This window comes from Dichomitus squalens, assembly GCF_000275845.1.
Source record: "Dichomitus squalens LYAD-421 SS1 unplaced genomic scaffold DICSQscaffold_15, whole genome shotgun sequence".
NCBI classification, from domain to species: domain Eukaryota; kingdom Fungi; phylum Basidiomycota; class Agaricomycetes; order Polyporales; family Polyporaceae; genus Dichomitus; species Dichomitus squalens.
This window is the reverse complement of record NW_006766897.1, coordinates 494,791-519,798: the sequence shown is the minus strand read 5'-3', so window position 1 is coordinate 519,798 and position 25,008 is coordinate 494,791. Positions and strand designations below refer to the sequence as shown.

The window sequence follows — 25,008 nt, the reverse complement described above, 5'->3', positions numbered from 1 at the left end:
TCTCAGATTGTGCCTCAGGGGAGGCGGATGCGCCAACGAGTGTACGTACGGGGGCAGGGAGCAGGGAGACTAGGGTCACTCGAGATGCTAATGATGACACTTGTCGTCGGATGGCTCGTGTGTTGATGAGGGGCAATAGGAAGAGGAGGAACTCCTACGTTGCAATGGGGTAGCCTGAGAAGAGACGGCCAGAGGGTGACTTACGGTAAACGCGTGCCAAACCATCTGGCGATTCATGAATTCGTACGACACTTCGCGTTGGAACTGTCGGCGGGCGGGTACTAGACGCAGACCAAATATTCGATCCGCTAGCGTCCGAAAACTGAGAACGGACTCTGTCACGAAAGCGACGGAAGCAGAATCACAACATGAACATACCGTCCATTCTTCAAGAATACGATGAAGTTTAGCAGAGCAAGAAGACCATGTAAGGTCTCGAAGCGGGTCAGCAACTCCCATATTCTACGTCGCCGGTCAGAAGAAGGCGCGTCGGGCCATGCGTTGGATAGTGCATGTGCGCGGAGTCGAGTGTGGAAGTACGGGACGAAGATTGATATGAAGCTATGCAGTGCCAGTGTGGTCCGAGGTATCCCGGAAGCTATCAGGACCGTTCAACACCAGTACCGTGTGAACTGAACGAGGACGCACATGTAAGGGCCCGTAGCGGTGCATACTTGAGTCCCTGCAGTTTCGCCCCATAGCTTGCGCCATGGTCCCATACAGATAGCTTGTAGAGGACTAAGTGGATGAACAGCGTAAGTTCGGGATCGAACTTGGCTTTGAAAGCAGACTGAAGGCACAATGTAAGGACAAGCATACATCGAGCACACGACAACACTTACGTCGACCAAGCTGAGTGCCTTCGTCAGCGGCTCCTTGAGCACCTGAACGAGCTCCGCATCGAGCAATTCTGCGTCGACCTTCCCCACACGTGTAATTCGGGGACTGGGGGATGACGAGGAAGCCACATCATCGCGTATTCGGGCAATGGTGTCTTGAGCACTATTCCACGCATCCTGCCAGGAGTTTTCGACGTTGTGGGGCAGTGTGGAGGACATGGAGCAAGATGTGCATGGCTAAGGGCGTGTACACCGGGGTCAAAGACGGGGACGAGCATCATTCACGTGCAACGAGACGCGATCGTGTATGGGCGCCTCTCGAGTCAAGTGCATCGAGATTTACTTCAAGTTGCACATCCCATCTCTGATCTCGAAAACACTCCTCAGCTATCCCTGCCTTCGCTCGGCATTCTGTTATCCCCCTACATTCCTTGGGCTTGGTACGATTCGACTGCGATGGCGGAAGCAATTCAGCAGCTTATTCTCGACACCCTCGACAAGGAGGGTGTCATCCAAGATACCCGTACTCTCGTCCTGCCCGGCTACAAAGAACCTGCCGCCACTCATGACTCCCAAATCATCATCCTGGGTGCCCTGAACTCCTTGTCAAGTCGTGATGTACATACCTTTTCTATTGAATTGTGTACACATACCCATGTCCTTTCAGATGATCACGTATACCACCCAAGAAACTGTGTCCCATGTCCTGACCCAAGAGGGTGCACAAATCGCTCTGCAGGGGTCGCACGAAGCACGAGTGTGGAACGCGTGTCCAGTCAAGGGAGAGGGTCAACCGATCCCTATCAAAGAACTTCAGAACAAAGTGGGCGCGGAGACCGCGAAGATTGGGCAAGGACAAGCTTTCAAGAACAAGTGGATCGGGAAGGAGGGAGATGGCCTTGTCAAGCTGGTTCGTCGATCCCCTGACACGCGTCCTGATATATGCATGCTGAGTACCCACTTAGGTGCCAGAGATTGTGGACACTACTCAACTTCAGCTGCGGGAAGTAGATTCCACAGGAACGTTGAAAGCAGGCGAGAAGGCTCTCGCGGAACTGCGGAAACGGAAGCTCATCGTGCAAAGGTATGACCCTCATTGACATCCCCGGTCTGTTGTGCATGCTGAACGTTATTTCCACAGAAAAGGTCAATGGTTCACCGTACACAAGGGCACCAAATTCAGTACATCAACGGCGAAGCCGGAAACTGATCTCACCGTGGAGATGCTCACCTCGTAGGTGATCTTCACCGTCACTTTATACCGCTCTTCAATTGCCTTTTTGTAGTGGTTCTTGGAAGACCTCGACGTACAAGAAGTACAACTTTGAGGCTGCGGGTATCCCACCAAACGGCGGTGCCCTCCACCCACTGCTCAAGGTCAGGGAGGAGATCCGCAATATTTTCTTCGAAATGGGGTACGGTAACTGCCTGTCTTGCCCACATCGTATAATGTTCCTCACACCTCTCACTAGTTTTGCAGAGATGCCCACATCCTCCTTCGTCGAGTCCGGCTTCTGGTGCTTCGATGCCCTCTTCGTCCCCCAACAACACCCCGCCCGCGAGGTACAAGACACCTTCTACCTCTCCGATCCCGCCGTCTCCCTCCCCCCACCAAAGGAATACTACGAGCGCGTCTCACGAGTGCACGAGCACGGCGGGTACGGCTCGACCGGCTATCGCGCGCCCTGGTCACATGAGGAGTCGCGCAAGCTCCTTCTCCGCACACACACCACGGCCTCTTCTGCGGCGATACTCTGGAAGCTCGCAGCAGCGTGCCGCGGCGAGGGTGCCGATGCGTCTGCGGAAGCTGCGGTGCAGAAGGAGGGTGCGCATGTGACCCCGACCGTCCCCGGCGCGGGTAAGGCAGGTCCCGACGGGTTCCGGCCCGCGAAACTCTTCTCCATCGACAGAGTATTCCGGAACGAGACGATGGACGCGACGCACTTGGCCGAGTTCCACCAGGTCGAGGGTGTTGTCGCTGATAGGGGGCTGACTCTCGCGGACCTCATCGGTATGTCTCTGCATGTTCATTTCTTGTCGCGACTGTCGGCTTGATGCCGTTGTCATGGTCTTGACATGGCACTGTAGGCTTCATGCGCGTCTTCTTCAAGAAGATGGGCATCGAGAACCTGCGCTTCAAGCCTGCGTACAATCCGTACACAGAAGTCGGTGATCTCGGTCAATGCTGTCTCTGCCGTACGTTGTTCTGACCCCTGGCTACTACGTGCCCCCTCGCAGCCGTCCCTGGAGATCTTCGCCTTCCACCCGCAGCTGAAGAAGTGGGTCGAGATTGGCAATTCCGGCATGTTCCGGCCAGAGATGCTGGAGCCAATGGGTTTCCCCAAGGACGTGCACGTCCACGGCTGGGGTATCTCTCTGGAGCGGCCCACGATGATTCGGTATGTGCAAGTTCTCCCATCTATGCGAGATGCGAATCCGTTTCTGAACTTCTGCTTGGTGCGCGCAGCTATGGGATCAACAACATCCGGACACTGGTTGGCCACAAGGTCTCACTGGAAAGCGTCGAAAGGTCACCTGCTGTCAGCTTCTGATGGTGGGTAGGCGGAAGAAGCAGTATCAATATCTGTACACATCTTCGGAGCGAGATACGAATAAAAGTGTATATCTTGTAACGATGGTAACGACGAACGTAGTCCGGGCTTGTCAGGAAGCGTGAATGAGGTATGGCTACAGGTGCGCAGGGCGTGTCCGTAGCTACAAAACTAGACGGGCGATCAATTAGGGCGGAGGTCCGGATGGCGGTGGGGTGATCGTAGAGGCTAGAACGAGAAGATGGCAGCGTTCTTTCGAGAGCCAAACATGTAGACAAGTGCCTGACTCATGAAGAGCCCAACTGTGATACCGATAGTGACCGCAATCATTGCGCCTCCGATGTCAATGCCGTTCCCTTGGGCGGTGATACCCCCCGCTTGCGATAGGCCAGACTTTGTCACTACGTCAGCTCCGAACAGGATAACTGTATTATAATACGGTGGGTACTTACAGGCACCAGGAACAGTACGCCAGTGACCATGGATGTGAATGCCGTCCCACCCATCTTTCGCGAGTAGAGATTCCCGAGGAGGCCGACCGCGAACGCGCCAATCGCAGAGACAACGTCAGAGCGGTTGAAGATGAAGTGATTCGCGATCTTGTTCGCTGCATAGGACACGCAAGAGATGACGACCATGACTACGAGCTCCACGGTCCACAGAGGCTGCAGATTGGCCAACGAGGACAGCACGGAGAAGATGGGCACGATGATGAACTGCGTCCACCAGGGGAATTTCTGGAGGTACCATGGAAAGCTCGGCGGACGATAGCACCCATCGACTATATGCTCCCGGTGGAATGGTGCCTCGGACGTGAAGCTGAAGGTACCCGTGAGGGGCTCACCGTGGTTGATGTTGGCGAAGGTACCGTTATCGGATACGAAAGTGCCAGTAATCGAAGCTGTAGTCATCATACGGGCAGCAAGAGCAGCGAGTTCGTGCCTTGCGCTTCGGTCGAAAAGAAGGTAAATGTCTGAGCCAATCTGTAAGCCGAACCCCTGTGTGCAGGTCAGCGCTAACGGCACAGATGAGAAAGAGCTGGTGAGCCTACCAAGAAGAGTGTGTAAATCAGGGCATAGACCATCTTCACGCTTCCACAAACGATGTTCTTAGACGCGAGCTCGAGAGAGCTGCTCACTGTCATTTGTTCACGATTACTTCGTGGTATAGGATGCGGAAGTACGCAGAGGTGACTCACGAATCAAATAGCCTGGAAGAATTCCTATGATACTAGCCGACGATATGGCAGTGTAGCAGAAGACCTGACTACGGATGCTACTGAGACCCCGGGCGGCGAAAGATACGACTATCGTGACTGAGATCCTGCGATATATCAGCTACTTAGCCCATGAGGCACACGGTGACTGCACTCACTCGAAGACGTTAGCGTACAGCTGGCTTTTTGCCGCCACGGTGAGTTGCATGAGGCACAGACCGCCGGCGCAGAGTCCGGCAATCCACATGTCCACGAACGATCCACCGAAGGCAAGCGGGCAGATGAGGAGGGACAGGCAGAACGCTAAGGTGATCCGAAGGGGTCGTCCGTATAGCGGCTTGGCTTTTAACAACGCATCGAGTTTCTCCGTCGCCCTGCGAGCACTGATTTCGTCGTGCACCACTTCTCGGTAAATTTGGTGAACCTCATGCAGGCTACCGAGGGAGAGACGGCCGCCGCACTTGATGAAATGCATCTCGGACGTCTTCGTTTCTAGGTCACCGAACGAGCAGATGATGACCCCGGGGATATGAATGAACTCTGCGTCGACTTCGAGGATACGCGACGCAGAAAGCAGTTGAGACTCGATACGATGAGAGGGTGCTCCGAACGTCATCAACGCCTTCGCAAGCCGCATGAGGAACTTCTGGCGATTGAGGACCGCTGGAGGCCAGTCAGCGACGTATGGAAGACAGCCGGAAGCAACTCACATGTGATGTTGAATTCGATTCTAATCCGCTGTTGGTACTTCCGCCGAGCCTTGTAGTTCATCTGCTTCAAGCACGCTCTCTCGATATCCTCGGGGTCGTCCAGCTGGTTCCTGCGTTCTCCAGTTACCGTCGGGTCATCGGGATCGAGAACCTGGGAATTGTTGGAGGCGAAAGAATCCATACGACGCATGTCGAAGCCGAGGGAGTCATGACTGAAAGCGGAGTCTCCGGAGTGGAGCCTGTTGAGGCGTGTGCGTCGATTGAGGCTACCGGGAGCTGTATTTCTCGCAGTTGTCGCGGACTCAGCTTCTTGGTACTGATACAGGTCGATGAGATTCGAGAGATAGCCTCGATGCCGGTCCTCTCGGTCGCCTAGATCGCATTCCTCTTCCCCCTCCTCTTCCTCGGGCTCTACCATGGTCCGCGCGTCCTGGCTCTCGTCAGGATCCTGAGTACTATAGACGGAGTCGGTCACGGAAGGGATACGGCGAGGGGCCGACGGCTTATAAGCTTTACGGGGAGGTGGAATATCGTAGGGATGTTGGTAAGATGAGAATGATGAATATCGCCGGGAGCTATCTCCCGTACTGAGCGACGGCCGCTTGACGGGACTGTTGCCTGGGTGGTACCCCGAGCCTCTAGGGTTTGATGACTTGTGGAAGGCCCTCGCAGGCGACAAAGGAGAGACGTCGGATTCTTCTCGAACAATCCCAAGCCCGCGTCCGGGGTTAGGAGAGTTCTGATAGTCCACAGAATGCCACTCTGGTCGAGCCTGCGAAGGGCGAGCCGGCTGAGGAGACGCGATGGCAGGTGCGGCAGGTTCAGCTGGCAGGTTTTCCAACATGTCCTCAGCCTCGCGAAATGCCTGTGTTAGTTCGTCCTCGTCATCGAAGCGGACGCGCGAGCTACGCCGGGACTCCGATTCGCTAAGAGAGCGGCGGCGAGGCGCCATGGACGAACGGCGTGGTGGATGGTCGGTGTGGGGCATGACGAGCTTGCTGAGGGAGACGGCAAAGGCGCGAGCGTGTTATGCTTGTCATTGCTTATTTTCGTGAGTCGCCGGGAAGGATCACTGCCGGTCAGCCACCTCCAAATTGTTCGGTTCGAATCGGGACAGCGTTTCGATGAGACCAGATTGAATGCACAAACATATCGACGGAGGCTAGCACCTTCTATCACAAACCTGCAGCAGTCTACGCTTCTCTTCGGAGTTAGTGGGCCCAGTAATAAACAGGATTCTGAAGATGGCAGTCTGCAAGCAGGTACAGAAAGCTGTGCTACTGCGGGCGTTGAGTGCCACATCGAGTCATGGCGCCTCTCTGATTGGCTGGCTTGATTATCGCCGAGGATACTCCAGTAGTCGTGCAGCCTCAGCTGAAGTTCATTCGTCGAGCGTCCGTCTGACCTTCGTTCCCGCATTTCACCAGCAGTGCGTGCGTAGTCACTTCAGGCACCTGCGAAGCCCAGAGGCGTAAGACTTACTGAAGTACGATCGCCAGCGGGTATAAAGCCCAAGTGGACGCGGCATCCGATAAGCGCACTCAACGGTAACTTACTCGCTTGATAGCCATACATCGACGACATCGCTTCTCAATGCAAGTCCTCTTCCTTCGTGAACCCGTGATGTCATGAGGTAACACCGCTCACCCAGACTCACCTAGAGACATGGCCGAGCCCCAGATTCGCGGCGAGGTTTACGTTCGCGAAGCCCGCCCCGCAGACCAATCCGCCCTCAACCGCATCTGTCTGCTCACCGGCGACGCCGGGAACTCCGCAGAGCACCTGCACAAGTATGGCGAGCTCATCGGCACCGTCTACGCCGATCCCTACGTCAGCCTCCCCACGACCTGGGGCTTCGTCATGGTCGATCCTGCCAAGGACGACGCCGTCGTGGGGTACATCCTCGGCTCGTACGACACGCGCGCGTACGAGCGGCACGCGCGGGACGAGTGGTGGCCCCGCGTCCGCGCGAAGTACGCGTACCCGCCGGAGGCCAACGAGGGCGCGACGGAGGCCGACGTCCGGTTCCTCAACGTCCTCCACAACCCGCCCCGCGCCGCCCAGGCGCAGGTCGACTACTCGCCCGCGCACATGCACATCGACATCCTGCCCGAGTACCAGAGGCAGGGGTGGGGGCGAAGGCTGATCGGGCGGGCGGCGGAGTATCTGCGGGAGAAGCATGGGCTGGAGAGGCTTTGGCTGGGGATCGACCCCAGGAACGAGGCGGCAAGGCGTTTCTATGAGAGGCTGGGGTACAAGGAGCTGCCAGGGGCACCGCAAGGAACGTATGGTCTTGAGTTCAAGGACTTCCACTATAGTCCTTGAAGCGGAGTAGACGAGCGAAGCATATGTAACCATAGTGGTTGCAACTTGGCCTCGGCTTCTCTAGGCCCTTGGGTCAAGGATACTGCGACTTCAGCCGCCTCCGCTGGAACGGTGCACGGAGAACACGGTCTTGGCATTGCCGTCCATCTGCGAGTTAAAGATAACGATCATGAAGCAATAACGTGTCGTTGCGCCGTAGAGACTACAACGAGGTTTGCAAACCTCGGGGCTATCGGGCCAGGGAGGTGTCAAACCTCTCGACCCCCTTTCACCCGCCTCAGGTTCAGTGAATTCTCGCGCTCGTGGGATCCCGGTCGTGTGAAGACCCATCATCACAAGGGCCACGCGCCCTCCCATGTACAGCAACATATCAATTACCTCAGTAGATACTACATGTATCCAAGGTCTTTCATGAGGCACGGCCTCGCACGCCATGCAGTGAAAGAGGGAAAGACTTATCATCAAAACGAAACTTACCGTACCGTGCCGTGACGAGTACGTATGCAACCCGACGGATGCACCGCTAGCGAAAGGCTGCGAAAGGCCTTGTACCCACAAGCACCGACTCGGGTTTCTGCATCCGTTAGGGAGAGTCGGGCATTGCCGGGGAGAACTGGCCCCACGCCATTGGCTGGCTGGATGTATGTATGTGCCGTCCAACTGAACGCTCGACCGGAGATTGACGTGGACAGATGACGCACAAACTCGTTCGGCCGAAGGTATGTCTGTCGCCTTCAAATGTGTTCTTCCTCTCAGCGAGAGATCCCGGCGAAACGAAGGCCACGGGCACCCGGACGCCTGGGAGCCTCGAGGCGCACCTCTCTGCCGTGCACCAATCGAGGAACCTGGCATCTGATACATGCAACAGTCATCCTGCTCCCCGGCGACCGCGGCATTCGGCCGACACGTACGCCTTCGGGGGGATGCGCTGGCCCTCGCGATTGGCTCCCCGAAGGCAGGAGACGGCAGCGCTGCGGCCGCGAACGACGAGCTCGCCCCTTCCAGACTTCTGCGCCTGCGTCAGCATTACGGCCTGCCCCGCGCTGCCATTGGCTGCGCGGGGCGGCATCGAGCGAAGACGGCGCCTGGGAGGATTCCGCCTCTGACCAATTAGCGGGCAGGATCGCTCCACAGCTGCTGCTCGAGCGTCGAAGGGCTTGTGTTGGGCTCCATCGTCGACCTAGCTAGTGCGCTCTAGCACCGGCGGTAGCAGATCACGATGGGATACGTTATCGAGTGCGTTTCCAACCAGGGCTCAGAGAGCGTTCAAGAAAGAACATATACCGCGCGCACAGTCAGATATGTGAGACAAACGCACAGGAAGACAAATGCCGGCTACGAAACCCATTAGAAGACCGCAGTTCGACATAACCCCGGAGGGCGCATTTCGATACACCAGAAGCTGTGAATGATTGCGGAGCCCCGCACATCGCCCGGTCTAGCGGTGACCAGGCTGGTCGAACGGTGGCTCATCTGACAGCCATCCCCTTACCAACCCTGGATACAAAGACGATCGGGACAAGATGGCAGCACCGTCGGCAGATACGCCTAGAGAAGTCCAGTGCACTCGCGCCGCGGCAAGAAGACCAATCGATTCACGCGAAGAATACGTGGGCGAGCGCGCTACTTGCGGCCGCCCGAACCCTGTCCTTGGCCCTCCCCCTCTTCTGCTGGCGCCGGGGCGAATGCTGCGGGAAGGAGACCGTCAGCAGCTGCGCTCGCGTATTGCGGGATTGGGGAGGGCGAAGCACTCACTCATGGCGATGAGCGCAATTACCATGTACATCCAGTACTTCTCGATGAACGACTTCTCCCGCACGGCCTCGACGGGCTTTCCTTCGGCCGTCACGGGTGGCGGAACGCGGAGAGCCGGACTGCATTGAGTATCATTGCAGCCGCGTGGAGGGGAAACACGAAGATCAGTATCGCCCGCAATGAATCACATTTCGGGACGCGCGGGGAAACAAGGGAGAAGCGGTACCAACAACAGGGTCCGCGCGAAGAGCGCGAGGACGGCTGCAGCCTGCAGGATGGGAAGGCGCGAGGGGAGGGGCACGCTATAGTATACAAAACTGAACGAGCACGCACAGCGGTGGGAACGTCGGAAACCGGAACGCGACGGTCGTGTTGGCGATCGGCCTGAACTGGGCGGGGCTCGATCCGGCACTCGCGCTCGCCTTGCGGCTTTTGGGCTTCGGGCACGCGCCGTTGTGCGGGATGGGCGCGAGGAAGTAGTCGAGGCTGAGCGGGGTGCCGTGCTGGTCGAGGTGGACCGTGAAGGACTCGGACGTGCTTGACGGCAGGTGACACTAGAGGAAGGGGCGCTTTCGTAAGCTTAAGTGACAGCGAGCGATAGAGTCGAGGCGGGCTGGATCGCATAGGACAGGCTCGAGCTGGGACGAACTGGGCATTAGGTGGCGTAGCCGTGGGGACGGCGGTCCGCCCAGAGCGCGGTGGCCCGCAGGTAGGGAGACTGTGGCGAACGCTAGGTACGCAGGCGGGTCAAGGATGGACCTACAGCAGGAAAAGAGGACGTGGCCCATTGCGTCTGGTCTGCGTCGCCGGGGTGTTCTAGTGCGACCTGGTAGAGGGCACCGTTGAGACCCTCGACCGCAGAGGCGTACTCGAGTAAATCATCGGCAAAGGTCTCGGAGGGTACGAGGCTAGTTTGGGCTGCAGGTCCAGAGCCTAGAAGGTGGAGAGTGGCGCGCTCGGAAAAGGGGGCGGCGGGGAGAGACGGGTGGAAGACCCTGTGGAGAAGACGGAGCTGCGGGGACGCAGAGGCGAATGCGGGAGGGACGGCGAGGAGGAGGAGAGGAAGGAGTCGGGAGAACATGGCTGGAGGGCAAGGAGCGAATCAGGATGGAGCATCTCATGCGGTGAACAGGCGCTGATGTGGCCGGGTGGGAGGGATCCCATTGGCGCGACGAGATCTAGCCGAGGGAAGCGCCGGAATAGCCGGCTGGCCATGGACGAGCGAGCAGCCAACCAATCGCGGGTTAGTGTCTGTCGTCATCTGTTTCCATTGTCGGCCGTGTGCTTCGCCTCTGGTCGCGTGTTGCGGGTCGTCGTTCCTGACATGCGCAACCGCCCGGGGTCCTCTCCGCCTCCTCGACCTCACCCTGTCGCGCTCCTCGCCTTCGCAGCTCCCTGGCGCTCTGTTCTTGCTACGATAGGACGAGACGATTGGCAGGGAACGAGTGGAGGTGATGGCAGGCGAGTCGGGCCTGGGATCAGCCAGTGATTGGCCAATGGGAACGCGGGCTGCCATTGGCTAGGAGGGGCAGGCCTGGAACGCTATTGGTCTGGACATCTACCTAAGCTCCTTTGCGGTCGTTCTCGAGACAGTCGAGACTCGCCCTCCGCTCATAAAATGCGCGACAGCCAACCGGCGACGAATGTTCACACCCCCCCTTACCAACATCCCCTTCGTATACTCGCCCCCCCCCTCTGCAATCGTCATGAAGTACCGTTCCCCCTCCCCCGACAACGCCCTCCCCACTCCGCCTCAGTCCCCTACCTCTCCCGACGGCCCCCACCCTGCCGTGTCCCTATTGGAGTCCCTCGAGGCCTTCTACCAGCAGGAACGCTACTGGGTCCACCACACCCGCGCAGCCCTCGAGCTCGCTATCACCAAGGGCATCGACGCCCCTCCATCCGACCATTCCAACACGCCCTCCCCTTGTGCATCGCAAGGTTTACTATCACCCGCATCCACTACATCCTCCGACACCGCCGTCTCGGTCATCAAGTCGGAGCCCGATGCCCCGCCACCGTCCCTCAGTCGCTCGGACGCGACGCGTTGGATGCGGCGGAAGAACACCATGCGTCTGAAGCTCGACGGCGTCAGCCTCCACGCGCGCAAGCGCCGCCCAGTGCGCGCACCACCAACCGAGCCCGGTGCGCGGCTTCTCGAGATGTTCTCGGAGCTCATGGACGCGCGAATGGAGAGCTGCCAACGCGTGCAGCGGCTGGTTCGCAACGCGAACCGTGCAGACCTCCACATGCGCTAGCCTTCTGGTACGTACGCTGCGCCGCCCGCGTCGCTCCACATCGGCGCTGACGAAAACTCCGTAGCAGCTACCCGTATGCCCCACTAGGCTCTTGCATGTCGCCCGTCTCGGTCTCTTGTGACGCGAGCGGGCGATGCATTCCTCGCCCCCGAGAGGATGTCTCATTGGCACCTCCGGCCGTTCCGCCAAGTGGCGGAGCTGTGATATTACTGATTTATGGACGTCGTGTTATGGTGTCGAGCCCAACAACATCCCTTCTCATGGCTGCTAAATATGCTTTGGTCGGAGTAGATAGCGTCGTCGGTGGCCGTGATCCCATACTGTTGCATGTACTGCGTAGTCCCAGCGCCGTGCCATATATGACTAGTGATATCAATCTGGATCAGATGAGTAAGGAGAAAGCGGTGGCCTGGAATGGCCTGGATGGATGGATATCGCTACGAGAAGCGTGAGGACAAGGAGGAACAGTGTCAAGAGAGGCAAGTTGCTCGCAGAGCTGTGTACGCGGACCGAGCCAATGGGAGCGTGCTGCGGGATGGTTATGCCACAACGTATACAGCACCAAATATGGAATGCGATGAGATTGGCTGGTGATGGGTACGTACCTTATCTGGGCGTCTGCTTCCGCAACGCTAACGCAACTCGCTCCGACAACGCCTGCCTTACTGCGACGAACACTCTCACTTCGTCCGCTCCTTCCACTCATTCTATCTCTATGTCTGCACGCTATGCTCCCCTGCCAACCCCGCATACAGACCCAGATGTGATCGACGAGATGGAGGCCGCTTTCGACGACTCGGATGACGAAGACGACCACCGTACCCCACCGACCTCCCGCAACGGATACCAGTCCCTCCCCAATGCCGAGCCCCCGTCGCACAACTACGACGCTGTGAATCACTCGGGCACACCCCCCGCCCCGGCACCTGCGACATACAATTTTGAGAACACCGACTTCGACTACATCCGCCCCCCGCCTGGCTCACCGCCCGGTCCCACCCCGCGGGCGCTCCCGAACGAGTTTGGCAACTCCAACGGGCTCGTCCCGTCGTTTAGCGAGGTGCGCACGGACGCGGGCTCGGGGCCGGGGAGGGGGAACTGGCTCAGGAGGACGGCGGCGTCGGTGCTCCCGACGCACTACGTCGAGCGGCTCGGCCTGGGGTCCTCCGACAGGCCCCACGGGCCCGTCGGCGGCGGCACCGCCAACGACGGCGTGTTCGCGAACGTGACTGCGAAGCCCACTCGGCAGCGGCGCATACAGGAGGGTGCGTAACGGCCGTCTTTGGACGACTGAGTTACTGAGATGACGTTGTTTCGCAGGCGACAATGTCCTCCTTGTCCCCGAAGAGGTGCAGAAGGAGGTCCCGCCGACGTACGCGCAGGCGCAGGCGGACGCCGTCCCGCCGTATTGGGAGACGACGATCCACGCGCCGTCGGCCGCGAACACCCCGGGGGACGTCATCATCGACTCGCTGCCGACGGGCAGCCTTTTCTCGTTCCTCTGGAACATGCTCGTCTCCATCTCCTTCCAGTTCGTCGGCTTCCTCCTCACGTACCTCCTGCACACCACCCACGCCGCGAAGCTCGGGTCCCGCGCCGGCCTCGGCATCACGCTCATCCAGTACGGCTTCGCCATGCGCGGGCGGGACGACATCGGGGGCGGGGATGGGGACGTGTGGGCCGGTTGGCAGTCGACCGAGGAGCCGCGCCCGACGTTCGGCACGGCGGCGGAGGCGGAGGCGTACTACAAGAACCTCGCTCTGAACGCAACCGCGCCTGCGACCCCGTCGACGACGACCGACGGCGCCTTCCTCAACGGGGACGCAACGTCGGAGTGGCTCTCGTTCCTCCTGATGACAGTCGGTGCGTGTGCAATAGCCCCCTGACGCTTGCAACCCCCGCAGACGCTGACCGTTGATGTTGACCCCGCGCACAGGCTGGTTTATACTCCTGACCTCCCTCCTCGGTTTCTGGCGCGTTAAGCGGTGGGAGCGCGGCATCCTCTCCTCGCAGGACGACGCGCCCGCCCAAGCGACCCCCGAAGAACGCGCCCGCTCTGCCGCGATCATCCACTCCATCGAGCGCGTCTTCGGGCTGCAGGGCCTCGCCGACGGCTCGCTCATCCGCCAGGGCCTCGGCTTCCCGGGCGCGGCGTACCACGAGGGCGAGGGCGAGGAGGAGGACGAGGAGGCCGTGCCCCCGCGCAACACGTACATCCTCCCGCTGGACGAGTCCGACCCCGTGCGCAACGAGCGCATCGCGCGCGCGTACGCGGACGAGGCGCGGTTGCACCAGGACCTGCGGTCGGCAGGACTGCTATGAGGGAGATGAGGGGGACGGGGAGGAATTTGTCTGTAGATGCATGCGCGTCGACTGGGGTATGGTATCTCGCAAGAAGTTGTTCTGGACGGATCGCATGATGTCTTGTATACGCTTTGCTCCCTGGGTGCGTCCGTCGGGTCGGCCGTCGGGGAGTGCTAATCTGGAATTGATCATGGACCTGTCTCGGATCCCGTTCGCCCTCTCGTGCTACACCCTAGCATCTATCGCACGATCCAAACCAAATTGACGGGGAGCTGCTTGGATCCCTGTCTTTCGTGTACCATTTTTGTATCAGATCTTTAACACATATTTAACACACTGGGGCAGCGACCGCTCGGACACCTCGCCAGTCCGCAATACGCTAGTACAAGCCGCGATTTTCTAGTGAAATAACGCTGCTGTATATCACGAATACATTTGTTTCAACTTCTCCTCATCTACGAACAATACGCTTCTACGCGAACGGCGTCTGTAGCTCCTTCTTGAACGGCTCCAGGTTGAACTCGAGCGCGGAACAGGGGTACGTGATCTCGAACTTCTCCAGCACGGTGGGGTGCAGGATCCCGAGCACGCCGATCTCGAGGTCGTCTGGGCGGTTGAGCGCAGCCTTGAGCGTGCGCTTCAGGACAGTGAGCCCAGACGCGTCCTTCGGGGGCCGGTAGTAGATCGTCGCAGCGCGCCCGGGGAAGAATGTAGGGTCTGACAGATGAACAGATCCACGTCAACTTCAGTATTGGTTGGCTCATATTTATGGAATCATCGCTCGACCCCCGACATCCATCTAGATATCGTGATGTTCGTAGCGGGGATTAGGCGGCACGCACCTTCGCGTTCCTTGATATAGTACCCCGTCTTCGCCTTTGTGTCGTCTCTCGAGATGAGCGGGACCTCGAGCATGAGCATGATGCGGTCGAGCAGCCCATGGACGATCTCGAATCCGGCGGTCTTGTTGCACCACACGGCCGCGGCGTGGCGGACGTTGCGCGCCTGGCGTTCGTAGGACGGGTCCTTGAACACGACGTCCGACGTCTCGAACACGCGAATGGGCAGCGGGTGCGAGCGGTTCTCACGGATCGTCTTGAGGAGGCCCTGTAGGAGGGATGTGCGCACGACCTGGAACTCGAGCGTCTTGGGGTTGGCGATCCGAACCGCGGTCTTGCCGTCATCTTTCCGGTTCATCCACTCAAAGTTCTCCTCGTGTGAGCACTGATCGAGCGAACGGTCAGGTCTCGAGATGAGATTGCGAGAAAGGTGCGACATACTAGGATGAGCGGCAGGGCCTCAATCCAGCCGGCGAAGGCCCATTCCAAACGTACGATGTCGCTGAGCTTGCTGATCGCCAGCGGTTGCGCGACGGTGCTCGTTGCCGGGAAGGTGTCGGGAAGCTTATTGAACCCATACGCGATGGCGGCATCTTCCATGAGATCGCACTCGTGCAAGATATCCGGTCGAGTGGGTGGGACTTGCACGATCACTTCATCCGGATCATTGGGAGAGAGGGATGCTGTGAGGGTCATGCGTTCGAGAAGCTTGGCGACCTCCTCTGCTGTCAGCGTAAGGCCGGTACATGAGTTCACGTAGGATGCGTGTGCCGAAGTTGCCCTGTACTGCAAGTCGGGCGTAATGCGAACACTTCCATCAGGATATACAACCTTGCACGGCTCAATCCTGTAGCCTAGGTAAGCCTAGTCCTCGACCTTCGTGGTGCTCGAGTCACGTACGTGTAAGGCTCTGCGCAGTATTCTGAGAACATTGTTGAGATGATGTTTGCCACGATGCCGAGCTTCGTCTCGTCAGTAGCCGTGATATCGATGAAGATATTCCGTGTGTTGAGAGTTATTTTACTGTGCTCCGAGTTGATGATTGGAGGCATGGATAGAACGCGATCTTGCTGGTCGTAGATGATGGGGTATACAGGTGAGTCGCGAATGATGGGTAGGTAGCGTGCCAAGTGCTTCTCTGACTGGAGAAGACTCAGACTTATGGTCACAAGCGATAATCGAAGACACGCACCTCGTACACTGTCATCAACTCTTCCGCAGTGTATGCTCTGTCTTTGGATAGCGGTATGAACTTGATGTCCTTCGGCGGTCGTGCCTCATACCGGAAGGGTGCTTGAATGGTGTCGAGGTCGTGCGTACCGATGGCAACGAACTGCCGTCTTCTGCAAAGATTCTGATGCAGCTTGTCCTGCAAGTCTATGAAGGACTCGTATGACCGTTCGGTGAACTTGACGTTACGCAGGACAGCGCACGCGAAGAAAGGACGGATTCGCTGAGTCTACTTGCCAGATGCCTTGTTCAATACCACACGCCAAGGGTCGCCGTTGTGCACTCACATCCTGAGTTACAGTAGTAGTGATCAGGTCAGCCTCTCCGCCAGGAGGGTACGCGAGCTTGTACTTTGGGGGCTTGTCTAGGCCAAGGAAGATGCGGAGTGCCCGTGCGATGCCTTCTATGCAGAGAAGGTCATATCTGTCCAGCCGACTCTTCAGGGCCTACTACCAGTCCTATTTCGAGCGGTACACACCTGTTTGCAGGAATCTCGATTTTTAGTTGCTACAGAGCCAACAATTGCTAAGTGTTTCCAGTCAGGACCGAGCAAATGGTACGCACCGGACGCTCGGCGGGGAGTCCCTTCTTGATCGCGGCCTCCACCTCCTCCGTCGTCTGTTCGTGGACGTGTGGGTGCTCAAGGTGCATCTTCGACATTCAGATACGTACGTCCTCATCAAGTTCCAAGCCGAACTCAAAAAGCAGGTGATCGAACTCTTCTGCAGCTTTGTTCGCCGAGCTTTAGTTCAATTCATCTAATACAACACGATTACTTACAGTACGCCCGTCCCAACCGCTTCCATAGCTCTTCCTTGTCGCAGGATACAGTTGGCATCGTCAGTCAGCCAGAAGTAGATATAGAAGATGGACGAGAGAGGAAAGCGGTTTTGAGTGCGCGGTCTCAAGAAAGCGCCTGCGCAACATCGGAAAGATAATCTCGTTATCTCTTGATTGGGGATCGAGTCAACGTTTGCTATACATTCTCGGCTATTCACATGCATACCTCTAATAGCAATTGCGCCTCTAGCCTTTCAGGTCCATCGAAACAAAGTAACAGAGCAGGTCATGTAAATTACACGGCGTATACATCACAATATTTCAAGCTAATATACAGAAGTCCTGTGCAGCAAGCAAACTCGTATGAGAACTACTTGCGATAAAACTGTTAACATGTCGGTCAGAGCTGTAAGCGCTGCAAGCCTTGCAAGCCTTCCAGTGAAGTGGCTACGTACGTTTCGACGGAAGTTGAACCAGAGTGACAGGCATCCGCGGTCAAAGCTGCTTCGGAACCCACTGCATAGAGTATGAGTTTGATAGGGGAGACTGATCATGATGATTAAAAACCGGTACCCACCGCTTGTGAGAGAACTCCCATTCTCTGTTCACGATGCGGAACGCAATGTCTTCATAGGGAGGCCCAGCACTGAAGTGCAAAAGCACGGTCTCGTCGTTGCCCGGCTCCTTGATAATCTTATATGTAGGAGCCTTGGACTTGTCGATGAGATCGGGGTAGAAAATGTTGAACTACACGAGTATCAGTTGCGTATTTTCTGGGTGATTCATGAGCGACATACCTTATAGCCTTGCACGACCTTCGGTGGCGGATTATCGGTACTGACGATCGGCATTGTTAGATTGATCCATGGAGAAGACTTGGAAATTACATACTCATAGTGCGTTTGGTTGTACTTGTTCCACTCGTAACCAGTGTGCACGCGATTGAAGTACCTCGGTTTCCTCGGGCGATACTTATCCTCCCAGTTGTACGATGTTGGTCGAGCTATGCTTTCTTCCACATTGAAGAGCTCTTCCTCCTCGTCCAACTCGCGCTCGGCCTCGGCGCGGTATAACGCTTCGGCGAGATCCGCGTTGCTAGGAGCCTCGACGCTTTCTTGCTCGGGAGCGGCTTGGACGGTCTTCGCGATGAATCTTGTACCTGCGACACTGCGCCGTTGTTGCAACTACGCTGCAATTTAGAGTTGTGTCTATAACCACATGGCATATGCTGGCTCACAAGATAACGCAAGTCCTCTTTCGTCGTGAGGATATCGATTTGACGCTCTTCGTGGTGCAACTTGCGAATGTCTATGAGGGGCGGGGTCATGGAGCGGTCGTATGGCTCGACTTCCTCGGCAGCGTCTTGCTGTGCAGCAACGTCTGCAGGCACAACGCGAGCTTCTCCTCGCTGAGCCGACTTCGCGACACCTGCTAACAGCTCCTCCTGCGCTTGGAGAGCTTCGTCTCGTTGATGCTTCCGGAGCTGCTCGAGGCGGTTGCGGACGACGACTTCGTGCAAGGTACGTAACTTGGCCTGAAGAGACGGTCAATCACGGAGTCATTTGGTTATACCACCCAGCCATACGCACCTTTGCCTTGAAGACGAGCAACTTCTTCAGCAAGCTCTCCCAATAATCCGTGTCGATCGGTTCGCCGCTTGTGAGCTTCGCCTGTATTTGCCTCTGTAGCTGGACAAGATGTTCGTAGGATTTCCCTTGCAACAAAGCAGTAATGTCGGCCTCAACAGCGGCTGCAGCCGTCGCGCCCATTCTCTGTGTCTGCTTAATGCGATCTAGAGCGTCTTTGGTCACGACCATCATGTTCTGTGAAGGAATGAGGGGGATACAGTCTACAAGACAGAGAAAGCACACACACCGTCCAGAACTCGATGTTCGTTTCTGACTGCTCCAACCTGAGGTATCTCTCAATGTCGTCATGTAATTCCTCCACTTGCTGTGGCGTGAGGCTCTGCAGAAAGGTCAACATGTCGAAGTTCAGCAACGTGATGCAGGCAGGCAGCTCGAGGAACGCACATCGACGATGTTATATGGCTCGTCCAGGTCGATCTCCAATCCCTCCTTGGTCAGATCATCTTCTTCGCCACTGCTGGGATTCACGTAACGTAGGTTGAGAGCGAGGAAGTCGACGGCCTTCGCCCGTTTCTCCTTTATACGAATCACCGCTCGGTTCCGTTCCTGCTCCAACTCGAAGTCCTCTTCCTTCGACAGCCAGTCTGCCATCTGCGCTGACTCCGCCAACCGAGCCATTCTCACTTCCTCCTCCTCGCGTAACCTCTGTTCCGCCTCCCTCTCAGCCCGCCGCTTGTTTAGCCTCTCCAGCTCCTCCCTCGCCTCTTGTCGTCGAATGGCATCCCTCCTCTGGGCCTCGGCCAATGTCAAGCCCTGCTTCCTTTCCTTCTCATTCTTCTTGTGCCAGCGAAACTGCTGGTCCAAATTGACGTCGTGGAAGGGATTGTCCGTTGCGCTATACACACTGAGCTCTGCGACCCGCCGAGCCTCTTCCTCCTCCCTCGCGCGCTTCTTCTCCGCCTTGCGAGCCTTGCGCTCTTCAGACTTTTCGCGCTTGCGCCTAGCAGGGTGGTTAGAACTCCCCTTGATGCATGACGTGAAGGTGACCGTACTTCTTTTTATCCCGCTCCTCACTTTCGCTCCGGTCCCTCCTGCGACGCGACTTATGATCTCTGTCCTTTTCTCTCGATCTGTCCCTGCTTTCACTCCGGCGATGGTCCCTACGGCGCCGGTCGTAGTCGTCTTCGTCGTCATACCTGCGCGACTCCTTGCGTGGATCGCGGTCGCGCGACCTGTCCCGGGGAGACCTTGATCTATCATGGCGTCTACTTCTGTCTTTTGAATCGGGCGAAACGGAACGTGAGCGGTCCCTGGGCATGGTGCAAAGTAAGAAGACGAACAGGCGAGAGTGTAGACGACAGAAACTCGAGTCGGAGCAGTGGCAAGCGCTGCAAGTCGCTGAGGGCGCTCGAAGACATCCCTAAACGCCATCACCAGCACACGGCCCGGCACAGTCCGGGAAGGTCGGAGGTACTGAGCTGAGCGAGGTCGACGGCGGCAGTTCCGGAACCTGGACGTCTTATCCTCCTTCCAACGCTTAGACCATGCTCGAGGGCTGGTCCAACAGAATATGTCGCTCTCCTCGCTCAGGGCGTCATCTCACTTCCTTCAACCCTGTCCAATCACTTCGTACGCAAGCTCGATACGCTCCTGCAGATGACAGTCCGAGCGAAATGTACCGACAATCGGGCTTAGCTACTCCAAGAGAGGTACATCCATCGCGGGTACACAATTACGCAAATACTTACTTATGCAAAAGCTAGTGAACTATCTGAACCAGTATGTGGTTGGCCAGGAGAATGCGAAGAAGGTCCTTTCCGTGGCGTATGTACCTTCAGGCCACGCGATCAGAGTTGCCCTCTAACTCATTTCTTCTGCTTGAAGTGTCTTCAATCATTATAACCGTGTGCATGCTAACATGAAGGCCATGTACTATGATGAGCCACCGCATATGGCTATGCCAAACTACCTAAACAGCCAAACGCGAACATCTCCTAGTACGTCTTGACTGTGCCTTCAGTAGCACCTCCAGCTGGCGTTGAGTTCAATCTGCATCCTTGGACAGATCGTAGTCCAGAAACAACTAGTTTCAGCGCCCCTATGCTGCCTCTCTTTGAGAAGAGCAACGTGCTTGTGATGTGAGCCAGTTCTTAGATGGCTCTGAATAGAATCTCAGATTCTTGCTTCTCTCCACAAGCGGTCCGACCGGTTCTGGTAGGACCACTCCCTCTCAACATGGCTTGACGGAGCCGATATAGTTTACGCCTGACAGGGAAGACGCTGCTGGCGAAAACCCTTGCACATGTACTGGACGTACCATTCTCCGTTAGCGATGCAACTACTTTCACCCAGGTATGGCACTTGAAGCTATCTGGACTGCACATCTATTGATAAGCAATTTAGGCAGGATGTAAGTGGAACATCTATCGATTATGACTACACCTCAAGTTCCAATGTACTGAGACCGAATCAGACGTAGGAGACGATGTCGAAGTGTGTGTACAGCGCTTGGTGAGCAGTGCTCTTGCTCGTGGAGAGCGATGTTCCCACAACGCGCTTGCAGCTACAAGCGGCAAACTGGGACCCTTACAAAGCGAAGTACGTCCCGGAATGTTGTAAGCCTAGCCTATACTTACCATTCTACAGCATTGGTATCATCTATATCGACGAAGTAGATAAGATCGCTCGCAAGTCAACTGGTCCGGAATCAACTCGGGACGTAGGCGGCGAGGGCGTCCAGCAAGCCCTTCTTCGCATGATGGAAGGCTCGATCGTGAATGTTCCCGCGAAAGGCCCCTCGATGCCGCCACCTTCAGGCAGCACACGATCAAGTCGCGGCCAAGCGATGCCTGCGCCCGTTCGTACGTCTCTGAAGTCATCCATACCGTGCTCTGGTTGGCCAACATAGCGAACCGCCAATAGAATGGCCGGAGTCGTATGCTGTCGATACCTCAAACGTCCTCTTTATCATGAGCGGTGCATTTGTCGGCCTCGAGAATATCATCAAACGACGGATAGCCAAAGGGGTTAGCTGATCCACTGAATCACGCTTCCGGTCCGATATCTCTGACAGCTACCGTGTGTTACAGTCGATAGGGTTTACTGCTAATCTCTCGTCGCCTGAAGAGTCTTCCCCTGCAAGTTTGCCGTTCTTCACCCCCAATAGCAACACCAATGGTAACATTTTGGGCAAAGTCGAGCCAGCCGGTACGGAAGCCCCTTGAAGATTGGATTCGCTGCGTCTTCTAACTCTTCAGGATCCGTTCTTCGTAGATCTTGTCAAATATGGGTAAGCGCGAAGCCCGCGACTGCCGCTCTTCGATGTCTCATTTGGCCCCTTACCGCTAGATTCATTCCCGAATTCATATCAAGGATGCCCTCTATCACGACGCTCTCGCCATTAACTCCGTCTGATCTGCGCCGCGTGCTGACCGAAGTCAAAGGCTCGCTCATCTCGCAATATACCGCCTTGTTTGGCTATTCAGGTATTGAAATTCGGTTTACCCGCGCCGCTATCGACCAGATTTGCAAGATGGCGGCGGCGAGAGGTGGCGGTGCACGAGGCCTGAGGGGCATCATGGTCAGTACTCTCATCGGATTCAAGTCATGTTTCAGTTCCTCATCTTGGTATTATACAGGAGTCCCTGCTTCTAGACCCTATGTATGAAGCTCCGTGAGTCTTGCATTTTCAACACCCTCAGTCGTCGTTGCTGACCAATTCGTCGTCTCCTTTGGTTCAGCGGTTCGGTATGTTGTCATGTCATTCCCCGCGTGCCACAGATTTTGACGCAAAGAATCACAGTGGATCAGTCATGTTCTCATCAACGAGGCGACTGTCCTTGGACAAAGCCCACCTATGTACTGGGGAGCGGGGCAGACAGAAGCTTTGACGTTCCACGATGCTTGGTTGGCGGAAGAAGAGAGATACAATGAGAATCCTCCATGACTCTGATAGTTGCAACACCGGACAATCGACAGTGTGGACCGTCGATAGCTACTCAGTCTTGTTGTAGTAGGTACTGTAAACCATGATGTATTGTATGGGGCGGAAAGAATGGGATGGAGAAGCACGCTACACATGTAGGATCATTATGCGAAAGTGGGGACACATGAGCAGATACACCATACTGGATACACGCCCCGACAGCACTTCTACCAAAGGATACACATGATTCTCTTCTCTCGTCGAAACTGGTGATAGGTGAATGGATGCCACAGATGAATGCCGATACCGTCAAGGGTAGGTGGGGATATATTGACAGGGGGATGCATTTACTCGTCCTTCTTCTCTTCAGCCTCCTCTTTCTTCTCCTCGGCGACGGCCTCATTCTCTTCCTCCTCCTTCTTCTCCTCCTCAGCAGCAGCAGGTGTCTCCTCGGTCTTCTTCTCTTCTGAGGCACCACCGGTGAGCTCCACGTTGTGCTTTTGCGCCTTCTCGAACTCCTCCTTGAATTGCGCTGCGTCTGGAATCCATGTAAGCTGGCATCCCAGGCGCAGGTAACGCAGTACACTCACTCTCAGCATTCGCGAAACGGATAGCGAGAGTCTCAGAAGTGGGGGGTTCCTCAGAGTAGTCAGCAGCTACTTTCCAGACCCAACTCCGGTCCGAACCAATGTTAGGCTGGAGGCGCATGTCGGAGGAGACTGCAAGGCCCATGTGAGTTCGCCAAAAATGGGCGAGTCGGGATTAATGGCGTGCTCACTGAGGTGGTTCGCGCAGACCTTGAGGGTCTTATCGCGTCTCATCACGAGACGAATTTTCTTCGTCTCCTTGTGTTGAAGCAGACGGACGTCGCCCGTACCACGCTCCTTCCACTCTGAGGCCTCAGTCGCGAACCGGAAGAGCTTCGCCCGCCTATGGCGCGGTCCCGAGCGTCAATACAAGCGATCCTAGTAGTTTTGGAGATCGAGACGCACATTTTGAAGAGAACCTCTTCATCCTCCTCGTGGGTCTTGGTCTCGACCTGCTCGGTGAGCTTGATCACGGGCTCAAAATGAGGGTCGTGCTCCTCGTCCTGCCGAATCCAAGGGCTGTTAGGACCAGTCCTTTGCAAGTAGAAGTGGCGCGATCTCTTGTGCATCGATTGCACCGAGCGAGTCGCCTGACCACATTGTTCAGGCAGATCAGACTCACCCGGGGCGCGAGGGCGTCGGTAGGCTCGGACATGGTATCGTTGATATTGGTCGTGAAAGAGAGAGCGAGTGATGAAGATGAGAGAGCGATCTGAAAAAGTGCAGTAGAGAGGAAGGGCCTCGAGCATCTAACCCTTCTCCAGATCGCCGGCGGGGACCCCGAGATCCTAATCAAAGGTGGCTCGGGTCCCCAGAGCTCCCCACGTGACCCTGTCTGTACAGCTGTGCACCAAGCAAAGGAAGGTCGTCCGGAAGGCAGGCAAGTACACTCTACAGCCGATGACCATGCTACGACCCTATACCCCTTCTTTCTCAATAATGTGGCTTGCGCTTCTTCTCGTCGCCCCTCTCCTGGTGTCAGGGCACTTGATTGAGGTGCCGGCTTCCAAGAAGGAATGTTTCTTTGAGGACCTCCATGTGAACGACAAAGTACGCCCAAGATTGTGCTCTCGCGTAGCTGACTATTCTGCTAACACGTGTGTACAGATGACAGTGACGTACCAAGTAGGAGGTGGAGGTCACCTTGACATTGACTTCTGGGTACGTCCATCCCTACCCCAGCCATACGGACTCGGCCTGAATCGTCATACTACCAGCTCGCGGACCCAGACAATATTGCGCTCGGCAAGCACATAAAGGAATCTCAGGGCACTGTTCAGATTACTGCCAAGAAGGATGGTCGCTATGAGTACTGTTTCTCCAACCAAATGTCCACAGTGGTGGACAAGATGGTCAGGTACGTGTCACTTTTATAGGTGGAGCGCACGCGCTCTCAACATTCTATGGTTGCAGCTTCAACGTACACGGGGTCATTTATGTCGATGACGAAGGTGAGCCCTGGTTGATGCGTGTATGACATGCAGTGTCCTCATGGCAAGATAGACATTGTGTCCCCCATCGAGCGTGAAATCCGTGCCCTGTCACACGGCCTTACCGCCGTCAAGGATGAACAAGAGTACATTGTCGTTCGCGAGCGGACACATAGGAACACCGCTGAGTCAACGAACGCTCGTGTCAAGTGGTGGTCTATCCTCCAGGCAATCGTTCTGTTCTCTGTTGTAGCGTGGCAGGTGTGGTACCTCAAAGTGAGATTCTATATCACTAGCGTATTTGCATCAGTTGAAAGTGCTCAATTTTCCACAGTCGTTTTTCGAGGTCAAACGCGCATTCTAGTACTTGGGTGTTCGGTTGTCTTGCATAATTTATTCCATCCTACCTCATTTCGGAATAGTGGTCCTAAATCATAGCCAAGTAATCACGCCGTTGCCCCGACAGGTCGGACAACACTACCATGGAATGCCGGTAGAAGTATTCCTCTCTGAGTGTTACTCACACTGCACACGCGACCTGAGATGAAAAGTCCATGAATAGCGGCAGTAGAGATGTGCATAGTGTAATAGAAAACAACATGAGAGAGGGGTATGTGCTTTACAAAGATGCTCTAGACGAAAACGTAGCGCGAGCGGAAAGGCAGGCAT

General features: G+C 56.4%; 8 protein-coding genes across 8 annotated transcripts; 4 read left to right on the top strand and 4 right to left on the bottom strand.

Moving 5' to 3' along the window:
* Window positions 1–1,295: 1,295 nt before the first annotated feature.
* Window positions 1,296–3,391, top strand: DICSQDRAFT_147364 (phenylalanine-tRNA ligase; the record flags this gene model as incomplete). Its single annotated transcript, XM_007366043.1, has 9 exons — window positions 1,296–1,457; window positions 1,507–1,749; window positions 1,805–1,923; window positions 1,981–2,073; window positions 2,126–2,254; window positions 2,312–2,850; window positions 2,928–3,004; window positions 3,078–3,238; window positions 3,307–3,391. 9 exons carry the CDS (start codon window positions 1,296–1,298, stop codon window positions 3,389–3,391), a joined length of 1,608 nt encoding a protein of 535 aa, XP_007366105.1.
* Window positions 3,392–3,619: 228 nt separating this feature from the next.
* DICSQDRAFT_61293 (uncharacterized protein) lies at window positions 3,620–5,498 on the bottom strand (the record flags this gene model as incomplete). Its single annotated transcript, XM_007366042.1, has 6 exons — window positions 3,620–3,784; window positions 3,844–4,389; window positions 4,443–4,528; window positions 4,590–4,714; window positions 4,766–5,270; window positions 5,318–5,498. 6 exons carry the CDS (start codon window positions 5,496–5,498, stop codon window positions 3,620–3,622), a joined length of 1,608 nt encoding a protein of 535 aa, XP_007366104.1.
* A 1,320-nt stretch (window positions 5,499–6,818) lies between these two features.
* On the top strand, window positions 6,819–7,759 carry DICSQDRAFT_86839 (acyl-CoA N-acyltransferase). The gene is made up of 2 exons (XM_007366041.1): window positions 6,819–6,912; window positions 6,979–7,759. The coding sequence occupies exon 2, from the start codon at window positions 6,983–6,985 to the stop codon at window positions 7,640–7,642; it is 660 nt and encodes a 219-aa protein (XP_007366103.1). The 5' UTR covers window positions 6,819–6,912; window positions 6,979–6,982; the 3' UTR covers window positions 7,643–7,759.
* A 1,648-nt stretch (window positions 7,760–9,407) lies between these two features.
* DICSQDRAFT_33379 (uncharacterized protein) lies at window positions 9,408–10,409 on the bottom strand (the record flags this gene model as incomplete). Its single annotated transcript, XM_007366040.1, has 3 exons — window positions 9,408–9,516; window positions 9,731–9,951; window positions 10,161–10,409. Coding segments are annotated over 3 exons (579 nt in total), but the record flags the coding sequence as incomplete, so codon positions are not given.
* A 740-nt stretch (window positions 10,410–11,149) lies between these two features.
* Window positions 11,150–16,886, bottom strand: DICSQDRAFT_106423 (phenylalanyl-tRNA synthetase). Its single transcript, XM_007366039.1, has 13 exons — window positions 16,809–16,886; window positions 16,701–16,756; window positions 16,593–16,646; window positions 16,507–16,535; window positions 16,316–16,451; window positions 15,991–16,257; window positions 15,699–15,940; window positions 15,240–15,645; window positions 14,802–15,183; window positions 13,592–14,676; window positions 12,976–13,518; window positions 12,411–12,920; window positions 11,150–12,252 (listed from the first exon to the last, which is right to left on the bottom strand). The coding sequence occupies exons 1-10, from the start codon at window positions 16,864–16,866 to the stop codon at window positions 14,432–14,434; spliced, it is 1,875 nt and encodes a 624-aa protein (XP_007366101.1). The 5' UTR covers window positions 16,867–16,886; the 3' UTR covers window positions 11,150–12,252; window positions 12,411–12,920; window positions 12,976–13,518; window positions 13,592–14,431.
* Window positions 16,887–17,100: 214 nt separating this feature from the next.
* Window positions 17,101–19,762, bottom strand: DICSQDRAFT_106421 (uncharacterized protein). Its single transcript, XM_007366038.1, has 10 exons — window positions 19,450–19,762; window positions 18,842–19,397; window positions 18,684–18,776; window positions 18,398–18,631; window positions 18,046–18,342; window positions 17,700–17,992; window positions 17,606–17,645; window positions 17,386–17,555; window positions 17,264–17,324; window positions 17,101–17,193 (listed from the first exon to the last, which is right to left on the bottom strand). Exons 1-10 carry the CDS (start codon window positions 19,713–19,715, stop codon window positions 17,179–17,181), a joined length of 2,025 nt encoding a protein of 674 aa, XP_007366100.1. The 5' UTR covers window positions 19,716–19,762; the 3' UTR covers window positions 17,101–17,178.
* Window positions 19,763–20,016: 254 nt separating this feature from the next.
* Window positions 20,017–23,655, top strand: DICSQDRAFT_86831 (ClpX ATPase regulatory subunit). Its single transcript, XM_007366037.1, has 21 exons — window positions 20,017–20,106; window positions 20,157–20,221; window positions 20,282–20,394; window positions 20,463–20,535; window positions 20,595–20,611; window positions 20,670–20,749; window positions 20,801–20,807; window positions 20,871–20,908; window positions 20,961–20,995; window positions 21,044–21,258; window positions 21,320–21,423; window positions 21,487–21,604; window positions 21,671–21,686; window positions 21,746–21,977; window positions 22,036–22,070; window positions 22,138–22,144; window positions 22,200–22,860; window positions 22,913–23,041; window positions 23,101–23,252; window positions 23,315–23,412; window positions 23,532–23,655. Exons 1-17 carry the CDS (start codon window positions 20,071–20,073, stop codon window positions 22,341–22,343), a joined length of 1,335 nt encoding a protein of 444 aa, XP_007366099.1. The 5' UTR covers window positions 20,017–20,070; the 3' UTR covers window positions 22,344–22,860; window positions 22,913–23,041; window positions 23,101–23,252; window positions 23,315–23,412; window positions 23,532–23,655.
* Window positions 23,656–23,848: 193 nt separating this feature from the next.
* Window positions 23,849–24,703, top strand: DICSQDRAFT_170414 (supernatant protein factor C-terminal domain-containing protein; the record flags this gene model as incomplete). The annotated part of the gene is made up of 6 exons (XM_007366036.1): window positions 23,849–23,959; window positions 24,017–24,070; window positions 24,127–24,266; window positions 24,323–24,360; window positions 24,413–24,615; window positions 24,674–24,703. The coding sequence occupies 6 exons, from the start codon at window positions 23,849–23,851 to the stop codon at window positions 24,701–24,703; spliced, it is 576 nt and encodes a 191-aa protein (XP_007366098.1).
* Between the last annotated feature and the right edge of the window lie 305 nt (window positions 24,704–25,008).

Coding starts and splice junctions, on each gene's coding strand:
- DICSQDRAFT_86839 (XM_007366041.1), top strand. CDS start 6,983: ATGGCCGAGCCCCAGATTCGCGGCGAGGTTTACGTTCGCGAAGCCCGC.
- DICSQDRAFT_106423 (XM_007366039.1), bottom strand. CDS start 16,866: ATGCCAACTGTATCCTGCGACAAGGAAGAGCTATGGAAGCGGTTGGGA. Junction 16,536..16,592: donor GACTCCCCGCCGAGCGTCCG/GTGCGTACCATT, acceptor TTGGCTCTGTAG/CAACTAAAAATCGAGATTCC. Junction 15,184..15,239: donor AGGCCCTGCCGCTCATCCTA/GTATGTCGCACC, acceptor TCGCTCGATCAG/TGCTCACACGAGGAGAACTT.
- DICSQDRAFT_106421 (XM_007366038.1), bottom strand. CDS start 19,715: ATGCCCAGGGACCGCTCACGTTCCGTTTCGCCCGATTCAAAAGACAGA. Junction 18,777..18,841: donor AGCCATATAACATCGTCGAT/GTGCGTTCCTCG, acceptor ACCTTTCTGCAG/AGCCTCACGCCACAGCAAGT. Junction 18,343..18,397: donor TGCTCGTCTTCAAGGCAAAG/GTGCGTATGGCT, acceptor CCGTCTCTTCAG/GCCAAGTTACGTACCTTGCA.
- DICSQDRAFT_86831 (XM_007366037.1), top strand. CDS start 20,071: ATGTACCGACAATCGGGCTTAGCTACTCCAAGAGAG. Junction 20,996..21,043: donor TGGGACCCTTACAAAGCGAA/GTACGTCCCGGA, acceptor ACCATTCTACAG/CATTGGTATCATCTATATCG. Junction 21,978..22,035: donor GAGGCCTGAGGGGCATCATG/GTCAGTACTCTC, acceptor GGTATTATACAG/GAGTCCCTGCTTCTAGACCC.